General features: G+C 40.4%; 2 protein-coding genes across 2 annotated transcripts; one reads left to right on the top strand and one right to left on the bottom strand.

The window, feature by feature from the left end:
• The first annotated feature begins 2529 nt into the window (after positions 1-2529).
• On the top strand, positions 2530-5127 carry LOC132279396 (leucine-rich repeat extensin-like protein 4). The gene has a single exon (XM_059781355.1). It carries the CDS (start codon positions 2689-2691, stop codon positions 4927-4929), a length of 2241 nt encoding a protein of 746 aa, XP_059637338.1. The 5' UTR covers positions 2530-2688; the 3' UTR covers positions 4930-5127.
• An 883-nt stretch (positions 5128-6010) lies between these two features.
• On the bottom strand, positions 6011-11317 carry LOC132278664 (probable protein phosphatase 2C 44). The gene is made up of 5 exons (XM_059780508.1): positions 11013-11317; positions 10228-10479; positions 8649-8925; positions 8267-8421; positions 6011-6617 (listed from the first exon to the last, which is right to left on the bottom strand). Exons 1-5 carry the CDS (start codon positions 11061-11063, stop codon positions 6480-6482), a joined length of 873 nt encoding a protein of 290 aa, XP_059636491.1. The 5' UTR covers positions 11064-11317; the 3' UTR covers positions 6011-6479.
• Positions 11318-11400: the final 83 nt, after the last annotated feature.

Here is an 11400-nt window from a genome sequence, read left to right as displayed (position 1 = left end):
AGAGTGAGAAGGAGCTCTGATCGCTCAGTGCAAGAGAGTACCCGGCCCAGAGACTCGGGTCCTTCTAATAAGAGGCTCCTCCTCAGGGTCGATTTCACTGTCAGGATGAGGCCTTTTGCCTCGCTCTTTGTCCCGACCGCCCCCCGCAGCAGCAGGAGCTATGGTAGCTGGGGAGGGCGAGTTCTGGTTGGCCGCAGGGGCGCTGGCAGCAGGGTTAGTAGCCACTGCGCTCGGGACAGTGTCAGATATGGTGGCTGAAGAAGAAGCCGACGCTGGAGAGGAGGTCGCCCCAGCAGCAGGAATGACTGGGGGAGTATTTTTCCTCCTGCCAAAAGAGGGAATCTGCAGTCTGCTCATATTGTAGCCGAGTGATGAGAGCGCAAAGAGGTTGTCTGAAGTGAGGAGATCTGAGCAGGAAGGAATATCGTTCAGAACGTATCTCTTCAAGTAGTTAATCCTATCCCTGCAAACACTGTAGCTCAAGTCATCACAAGGTATTCCCAAGGAGCGGCATAAGTAAGTGCAAAAACGAGGAACGCATGTTTCACAGGGGCAGTCGTGTTTATGGGATTTGAATTTTTTATAGGAGGAGACAGAGCAGACACCAAAGGCGCTCGGGATTGGGTAATCCTCTGCAGCCGGCGAAGACCAAGCCCCACTAATACCCACTATGCTATCCCTCCAACCCTTTTCAGATTTTATTGTGTCAGTGCATATGGACATCTTCTCGAACGGATAGAGGTGGTAGAAGGGCTCGTTAGTACGGATCTTACTGACCTTATAGCACAGAAGGAGGTCTATGAGGTCAAGGTCCAGATTTCTGTCACGCACCAATAAGAGCATAACAGATATGATCCTAAAGAAGTTGGGGTTGACCTGCAGAGGGGATATCCCCAATCTGTTGAAGACGTAACTAAAGAAAGGGTGCAGAGGGAACCTAACAACATTCAGTTGAAGGTTTGTGAATAAGACTTCGCCGGGCAGGAGGCCGGCGCCGGTCGTAATATTAACGTCTTGGGGGCAAACCCTAACTACGATGTTGTCAGGAAGTCTAAGTCTCATACGAAGAACACCCAGATCTACAACCATGGTGGAAGTGCAAGAAGAATCTAAAAGAGGGAAAATGGAAGCCTGCCGAAAGTAAAAAGAACGAAACTAACCTCGGAGGACTGCAAGATCGCTGGGAGAATGACTCTCGAAGGATTTCACCGGAAAAGGCTTAGCACAGTTCTAGAAAGAGGGAGATTTGGCTGAAGATGGAGACGGTAAAGGGAAGTGAAGTGGAATTCAAGAGCATTATATAGGCAAGGGGGCCCGAGGGCCGAAGCGTCGGGAAGGCAAGAAATCCCTCGAACCCCGGAACATTGATTCTGGATCTGACCGTTCGCTCCCCCACGTGGTTATCTCGAGCCGTCAGCGTCATGATGAGACGCCATCAATAATTACCCCTTATTAAATAAGGGGCAATTATGGGGGCAGTTGAGGAGGCCCTGGATGACATGGGCCAGGTCCGACTCGCAAAACACAACCTTCAGTCCGAACAGCTGGGTCAGCCCATAAAAAGACACTGCCATATGGGCCGAGCGGGAGTAAGCCCATCAAGAGTGACCAGGGCTTACTGAGGAATAGGCCCAGGTCCAGCAATTAGTAAATATCTTGTAAATATCTTGTAAATATCTGGTAAGTATCTATAAATAGGAGTTGGAATGAAGAGGAGAAGGATCTTGATTCGGGTTGAGGTGTAAGAATTCTAGAGAGAGAAAGAATAGAAGGAGTTTCTTGCATCTTCAACTATTGATGTCTCCGCAAAATATGAGAAAATTTCAAAGCAAAGCCGTAGTGTGGGACAAAGTGTTAATTGTGTTATAATGTTCACAAATGTTTAGATGGTTCAGGAACTAATAATTCCGATCAAGACATATAACAAAAAATAAAATAAATAAAATATATATATTTTTGATATTTGTTTACATGTCTAATAATAAATAACTCATAATATATTCTAAGTAACTTAAAGTCAATGTGCAATAGGTTTTCGCACTCTTCTTTCCCTTCCATTGAATTTTGGACTGCCATTTTTCACTCCTTATAGTCTTCCCCTTATTACCATATTAAAACAAAAATAAAATGAAACCTCCCCGAGACGTGCTGGCATGTCAATAATGATATATATACATAGATTCATTGTCACACAATTTATATTACACTAAATAATGTACAATACACAACACAATGATACTATAAAGATAGTACTAATAAATATAGAAATAAAAGCTTGCAGGAAGACACGTCTCAGACCAGTTGCAGAGACCCATCTGTCACCCCCTCTCTCCAACTTAAAAGCAAACCCTAAATCATTGAGTTGGGTCCCACTATCCGACCTTTTGATCAAATCGCACGGACCAAAAAAGTCATCCTCTCTCAACTAACACACCTGTTTGTCACACTAGATTGTTCTCACCCATAGGAGAAAAGAATAAAGAAAAGCAAAATATTGTTGGACCCTCTATAAAACAAAAGGATTGGAGAGAGAGAGGTGTGGGCAGTGTCCATTCGGATCATTAAACAAGCTGGAAACAACTCCAAACATCCCTAATCCATGTGATATGTACATATATAGACACACATATATATATATATGCACACACAACTCTCTGAGTCTCTAAATCAAAACAAGAGAAACAGAGAATGCCTAATCGCTTGAGCTTCTTCTTTCTCATTTTCATCATTGTCATCTTCTTATTTACATTTCAGATCTGTTCAGCGGACGATGACGATGTTGATCCGGATAAGCTCAGCTTCGAAAACCCAAGAATCCGTCAAGCCTACATTGCTCTCCAAGCATGGAAATCCTCCATTTTCTCAGATCCATTCAACTTCACCGCCAACTGGGTAGGCCCAAATGTCTGCTCCTACGGCGGAGTATTCTGTGCTCGGTCTCCTTCCAACGCCTCCATGAGAGTTGTTGCCGGCATTGACCTTAACCACGCTGACATCGCCGGATACCTCCCTCCGGAGCTCGGCCTCCTCTCCGACCTCGCCCTCTTCCACCTCAACTCCAACCGCTTCTGCGGCGTCGTCCCGGAGACCTTCAAGCGGATGAAGCTCCTCCACGAGCTCGACATCAGCAACAACCGCTTCGTCGGGAATTTCCCCAAAGTGGTCCTCTCTCTGCCTTCCCTCAAGTACTTAGACCTCCGATTCAATGAGTTTGAAGGCTCTGTACCCAACAAGCTCTTCGACAAAGACCTCGACGCCATCTTCCTCAATGACAACAGATTCCGATTCGGAATTCCGGCGAACCTCGGGAACTCACCGGTGTCCGTCCTCGTCTTCGCCAACAACAACCTCGGTGGCTGCATTCCGTCCAGCATTGGCAAAATGGGTAATACACTCAACGAGATCATACTCATGAATGATAATCTCACTGGGTGTATTCCGTCAGAGGTTGGAAGATTGAAGAAGGTGACCGTTTTGGACGTGAGCTTCAACAGATTGCAGGGACCACTGGTTCCCGAAATTGGGAAGATGAAGAGTGTGGAGCAGTTGAATGTTGCACATAATTTGCTGACCGGTGTTATACCGGCCAGCGTTTGCTTGCTTCCGAGATTACAGAACTTCACTTATTCGTATAACTACTTCACCGGTGAGGCTCCGGTGTGTGGATTGGGTAAAAAGGTGGTTGATGGTGTGAAGAACTGTATTTCCGGGAAGGCGAATCAGAGGTCTGTCATGGAATGTGCTTCTAGTCTTGCTAGACCTGTTGATTGTCGGAAATTTAAATGCGGTGGTTCGAGTGGTGGTGGTGGGTCATCACCGGGTAAATTGCCATCGTTGTCACCGCCTAAGATGAGGCCTCCTGTTAAGAATAGGCCACCAACGCCGTGGAGGTCGTCTCAGGCGCCTCCTCCGCCTTCTTCAAAGTCGTCTCCTTCTTTTAAATCACACCCTCCACCGCCACCATCGACTCCACAAGTTTCTCCATCTCCATCTCCTTCTCCTTCTCCGTCAAAGCCGTCGCCTCCGCTACCACCCCAATCTCTTCCGACACCGCCACCACCTACTAAAAAAGTTTCACCAGGAACTCATCTCCCTCCACCGCCACCGCCACCGCCACCGCCGTTTCATCATACCCCCTCGGAGCCTGCATATTCACCCCCACCACCCGTTTGGCACTCACCGCCTACTTATAAACATGTGACACCACCACCACCTCCTACTGAAAAAGTGTCACCAAAGACGCATCTTCCACCACCACCTCCGCCACCGCCAGCAGTTGGAAGCTCACCGCCCACTTATCAACATAAACCACCGCCACCATCAGAATGGGGAGCCGAAGCTCCAACGCCCGCTTATCACAGTCACTCTCCGCCGCCCCCACCATCAGGATGGGGAGCCGAGACTCCAACGCCAGCTTATGAAAGTCACTCACCGCCACCACCTCCACCTCATTTCGAATATGTAGGACCCACCCCTCCACCAACATATTCAACATCTCCAGCTCCACCACCAGCAGAGCATTCTCCACCCACCACAGGAACCCCAGCTCCACCACCTCAAACACCACTTCCGCCACAAGCACCGTTGCATCCCCTCCCTCCTTCGCCTCCATCTGGATGTGGTGTTCCAGGATCACCACCGCCACCAAGTCATCATTCTATGCCTTCGCCCTTCCAAATGCCACCACCACCAAGTTATCACCATTCACCGCCATCCCCACCTCCTGCACAACATTGGCATCACCCACCAACATCACATACTCAGACCCCACCACCCAACAAGTACTCATATTCATCACCACCACCACCGCCGCCGCCGTCACCGCCGCCGTCACCGCCGCCTCCACCGCCACCCGATAACATGCCCCTACCGCCAGTTATAGGAGTCTCCTACGCATCTCCTCCTCCGCCAGTTATTCCCTACTACTGAAAATTGACAATTCTTTATGATTAGATGCAATCAAGTTGCTACATAATGGTGTGTTTTTCTTGTGATGATCTGTTGGTGTCTCTCTTTTAAGGGCTGGTTGTTTAGCAATGATATATTTGTAGTTTCATTTTTGTTTCTCTTTTGTTTTGTATTCTTATAAATTCATATGATTATATAATATGCACATGTTTGGGACGAGTGTTAACACTTCACAATATATATATATATATAATTTGTAATACAAGTAGTAGTATTTTGTGTATAAATTCAGTTCAAGTTCAAAAATATATAGTCAATTGTCATTACGCCGCATTCACTCTATTGTCAAAACTCAAAACATACATGATTGAACTATAAACATGGCCCTGTTTAGTGCAATTTATGGTTTATTTGGTTTTAGAATAATTTTTTTATTTTTTAAAAAACTAAAATAAAACAGTTTGAAAATTTGTTGGTTTGTGGACTGTTTATTCTGAATAATGTTTTGGCTTCAATTGTTTGACTTAATCATTAGTCTTTATGCTTCTAATGTATTTTTGCATGTCTCTAATTTTGCTTCTAAAATTTTCTTATGTTGGTGTTTTGGAGCACCATCAGACAATACTTGTTTTAGAAATGTAGACAAATATTGTCCCAAGCTTGAAAGTATCCATTGCAATTGTGTCATCGCGTATCAATAAACAATTAGTTCTGGTCTCATGACTCTCATCTCACCTTTATAGATTATCATAATTAAATAAAAAAATACACCAGTGGGCTGTTGATTTTGTTCTAGGACATGAAGTTATGATCCATTATGTTGTTACAACAGTCACTTGAAAACTAATCAACTTCATTCAAAATTTTAACATTATTTAAAAAATATTACGCCAGGAGTAGCTAGCATAACAATTTACTTATCATGGAGCACCTAGGGTTTCGCAACTTAAAAGTTAAATACTACGTACGACACTATCACCAATGAATAATATATTCAATTGAAATCAAAATAAATCACTTTGGTAAATGTCCTGCTGATTGGATGGGTGACAAAATAAACATTACAGTACTACAAATTTAAGACTAAAATAAAAAGTGAATATACAACTCAAATATTTAAATGAATGTTCCTCCTCAATTTATTTGTGTCCATTAATGTACACACCATATATAAATGATTTTTCTCTCCTTCACCCTTTACTGTCCAGTAAAAATAAGGAATACCTCATTAATCTCACCTCACCCTCCTCACCTACCCAAAAAAAAAAAAAAAAAAAAACAAAAAAAAAGGAACAAAATAAATAAATAAATAAATAAAGGAAAAAGAAAAAACTGTGTATGGGCACATGCAAGTTAAAGGGGTCGGTCATGGATTAATGAGATATTCTCTTCCCCTATTAAAACAGAAATATGAATCACACTGACACCAACATAACTATTGTTGCAAGGAAAAAATGTAACCACATAAAAGCTCTTTGAGTCACATTATCACCATCTGAACCATCCAATGGAACCAGAAGAAAGCAGGGTGATTCAAGTGGATGTGATGGTGCACAATTTATACCCAAGCATCACCCAAAGCGGATCACAATGCATGAAATATCGTCTTTACTCTTTCTCGCCAATGCTTCCGTTGTCAAACGTTTGGCCGCTGCCTGAGGATCTTTAATAGATTTCACCATGTCAACTGCCTCTTGGTTTGCCATCACCTGCTCATCAGAGCACACCGATTATTTCAGTATTAGTTCTCAACCTACATATGAGATGATACAACATCTTTATCTAATCCAACATGTCCAAGCTGTTACTACATGCAGAGGGAACAAAATTGCACTTGGGCTTAATCCAATGCAATTTTTTCTTTTGCCCGCAATCTATAATTAGATATGAGAATCGATCAGAAAGGACATGCATTTTTCATCTGCCTCCTATATATATACATATATGCTGTAAGGATAAAGGGGATAAATAGATAAATGCTAATTTGTACACATGGATAAAGTGGGGTTTCAAAATATTCATAAAGACGCACCTGTACACTCTACACACATATATATGTATACATACATACTGTGTTTATATGAGAATTACTTTACGAGATACAATAATTAGTCAATCTTTCATACTTTGAAATTTATATGAGAACTGATATTTGGTCCCAAGTCAGCATAAATCAATCTTTAGAAGACATGCGGAACTTCACAGTGTATTAAAATGGTTTAGCAACTTAACCATCAAGAAACCAAATTCTTGTACTCATCCATCTAGGGCTACCGATGCAAACTAGAAGCACCGAAACTATCACCATTTACAAAATAACAATGGAGAGAAGACGAGTGCCTAAAACCACAAACAGAAGGCTTCTTCAGTTACTTGTTTCAGTTTTTAGTGCCCAATGCTTAGTGAAACAGAATGAGTAACGTTGTGATATTTGTATGCCTGTGGCATTGGCTGATGAGGAAATACAAGCTCCTCTTGTGTTCCTGGCAATGCATAATATAAAACCACAAAGTGTCACAGAAGTAAGAATTTTAACAATTCTCTTGTAGTAATCATAGGAAGGTTCTACTCTCTTCTGATATATTTTTGTTGGTACGTTCAATGGGAAGATGGTAACTAACCAAGCAAGTGTAATTATCTATTCTAGCCCACATAAGAAAAAATTCTTAAATTTTACCACCGGTAAGCACCTTATCATGTATGTCATTACATCTTGAAGCCACACAGTACCATAGATTGTAAAATTACTTGCAATCTTCTGGTCTTTGGTTCATACATAACATGAAAACTATACATGATTTGAAGTTGCAAGTCACAAGCCCTATCCACACAGCCCTCTAAAATCATGAGTCCCATCCACATGGCACTCTACGTCACAAGTCCCACCCACATAACTCTAAATCACAGATCCGTTGAATTTTCTATGAATGCAAATATGAGTTATAGATCATATAACTACCATTAGCTGATCAGAGAGATTGAATTTGGGACACATGGTATATATGGGAGGGGTTATAACCTGACAGCATTGTAGGCAAAACACCACAAAAGAGTTGTTGAAGAGTGTCAAAATCAATATCGAATTTATAAGACGAAAAGAAAGTCACAATATGAATATATATATATATATATATATATTAATAATGCAAAGAAATAGTCAGTAATATAGCTAGAATAAAAAAATTAGTTTAGCTTAGAAATTCTGAGCAAAAAGAAAAATTAGTTTAGCTTAGAAATTCCGAGCAAAAAGTAATCATTCTTGAACGTAAAAACAAGGAATCTAGCACAATAATTGAGAAAGAAATTGAATGAGAAAAGGAATAAGAGTGCCCATCACTAAGATGGTGTAACAACTGACCTTCCATAAGCCATCGCTTGCCAATATAATGAACTCTATAGTCGAGTCAATTGGTATATGTCGTACATCAGGGTCTGAACTTAAATGTGCTTTAAGGCTTTGATCTCCAAAAGCACGTGCAACTGCAAGTTGACCATTAACCCGAGGCACATCTCCTGAAATAAGAGATCAATTTTCATTACAAGAAGCATCTATTAAAACTTTACGATCCCACTCCAAATCCAATTTGGCATTGAAATCATATCAAGTTTATGCAAATACCCACTCGCTATCTGTATTTGGGTTGACTTGCAAATTTACACACTTCAGAGGCATTGTCAGCTAAAATCTCCACAAAGAATATCATTTAAGTGTAGTAGCATTGTAAGATAAATATGTTTACCAGGAAGTTTAGTGACAAAGCCACCCTGCTTTTCAATCCTTCTTCGTTCAGTGCGTGGTTCATGGTCCACAGTAAGTTGCTTGGCAGAGCCCCTCTCAGATACTACAGCTCTGGAATCACCAATATTCGCCACCCATAGATCTTTGCCATCAACAACAATTGCAGTTACAGCTGTTGAGCCACCGGGCCCTAATTGCATAGAGTTCTCCAGAATAAATTTATCAGTGGAGCAGTATGCATTCCTTATTGCTGCCTCTGGATCTTTCCAGAAATTTGGCTGTATTAAAATAATAAACGGACATTTGATTGTGGTTGATTAAACAGAACAACTTTTGAGAGATAAAAATAAAAAATAATAAAAATCTATGGTGGGTGGGTCAGTGTTAAATGTATTAAGACTATCAATTGCCATCAAGCTTAAATTGTGAGGAATGAGCCCAACAACGTATATCAAGCTCTTACAGCCTCTCTCACCTGTAGCCACATCTTCCATGTGGAGAGGCAATGTGTAAGGTAATAGACATACCAAACAAAAAAAAGTTCAAAATTACACAAACAAATGTGAAAAAAATGTAGATGTGGTGGATACATGAATACATGATATACATCAAGCTCCAACAAAAACACAGAACTAAATTTAATACGATTTGAAAAGCCGGGGTGTACAGATGGCAATGCGTAAGTATCTATATCAAAACATAATTACATTATTTACAACAAACATAATTAAAAGGCGTAGATTCTACTTTTCCAACCACACTTTCTATTATTGATCTATTTGTGGACCACTGCCACTAATAAAATGCAAAATTTTATTCATTTTCTTATAATTACACGTCTATTCTGAAGATAAAAGTAATAGTTACTGATAAACCATGTGTTTGCTATTACATGTCACCCTCTTTCTAAAACACCTGCTTTTCTAACTAGTATCCCTCAAATTGGTCCATTCATTATAGTAGGAACTCTAAGCCACAAATTCAACTTGCACATTGGCTTATGTGGTTCAAGGCTTGGCAGGTTGGACTTCTCTCCCTTATGGGTGTTTTAAAAAAAGCGGAGGACCAGTGTTTAGTTAAACCAGTTAATATTGAATTTCGGAAATCTCTAGATTCTTCAGTCTTTTCATTGAAGATTTAAGTTATGCAAAAGGAGCTGAGCCGAAGTTCATGTATACTATGCATATCATAGGTTTCACCCCCTCAATTGCATTTTGTTTATAAATTCTTCACTTATCAACAAAACGAAGTATGATTTACATCCTGCCTAGTATATATATCCACGAACTAGGCAGTGTGCCACTTTTAAGGTATACTATAGTCAAATTTCGCATGCTTTCCGCTTAGGAAATTTACCTAACTAAAAGATTTCGAGTTTCATACTGATGAGGTATGACTAAATGTTGCATATTAATCGCCCACCTACTACAATCATCCCCCACTCTCTAAGCTTGTGACTGACTGTGTGAAAGGTAAGAAACTAAGCATGATAGAAGTGGAGATAAACTAACATATCCCAATAATTAATTGACAACGAAAAAAAAAAAAAAAGAAAGAAATATCCAATTATGGAGATATACCTCATCAAGTATGTTGTTGAAAAGATTATCCTTTAAATAACTTGGAACACTGTCACCAAGGTGACCATCATATATCGCAAAGAGTCCAAGCACCCGGCCCTTCTTATTTCTGTATTCAGCAACATGGTAGTCCTCCATGTCATGACCAGACTGCCCTTCCACCAAGTGGAATCCATGAGCCACTTTCTTGTTGGAAGACTTACTTTGCCCTTTCCCTGTGTCTGATGAGGACGAATCAAAGCAACAAACATTCTGCAGTTCCCACACACAGAAAAACACAGAAAAAAAAAATCACCATGACACAACCTCAAATCACCAGTAATTACCATCAATCAAATTTCCACAACTAATTAGCACTCTAAATGTTCTTATGTTGCGTTTGGGAGCACCAAATCAAGCAAGTTTAAACTGAATTTCCTCCGATTCCAAATCCAAGACGCCCGATTTGGTGCTCCCAAACATACACGAAGCAACTTATCTGGTTTAAGATTCATTGTTATAATCCAATCACTATTATGTAAATAGGAATGGATTAATAAGAGACAGGCTCATAGTTTGGATTGCTTATAGGTAATTACTCCAACACAAGCTCTTAATTTTGGTACAAAAATGGATAGATAAAGTAAAGTCCCTGAACTACATGTGCAAACCATTAGAGGCAATAGTTAAATTATGATTCAATTGCATGATTATATGAAGTATAATAAAAATAAATAAAGCGTTTCAGATTATCAAGAATAGAGAATTCAATAAGGAAATTAAATATATTTTCAAAAGAAGACTACCTTGATCATGAAAAATAAGCCTCCAGCTGAAGCTGCGCGCCTTTTCTGCATCTCTATGTCTATATATATTCTTCAAACGGTTAAAAAGGCTCCTTTCTGGGTACCTTTTCACATGGATGGTTTCCAGGGGCTAACCCAAAACACAAATCTCTGTTTTTTTTCTCAACACCCAAACCTGAAGCTTGAAGAGAAGAGGAGGGGTTTGTTTTCTCCGTTTGTAGAAAAATTTGGTTAACTTTCTTATCAAAATACTACAATAGTCGATTGAATTTAGAGAGATGACTAGAGAAATATATATATAGAAAGAGACATGTACTGAAATGCTTTATAAGAGCAATATTTATGAAATTTCGCGTGGGCTCCACAAAAACCAAAGTTTTCATTCAAT

Source organism: Cornus florida, unplaced genomic scaffold (assembly GCF_030987335.1).
Source record: "Cornus florida cultivar Cherokee Brave unplaced genomic scaffold, ASM3098733v1 CherokeeBrave_3.0.0_Hap2_Chr10, whole genome shotgun sequence".
Lineage (NCBI taxonomy): Eukaryota > Viridiplantae > Streptophyta > Magnoliopsida > Cornales > Cornaceae > Cornus > Cornus florida.
Note: the sequence above shows the minus strand (reverse complement) of the source record. Positions and strands in the feature narration are given on the sequence as shown.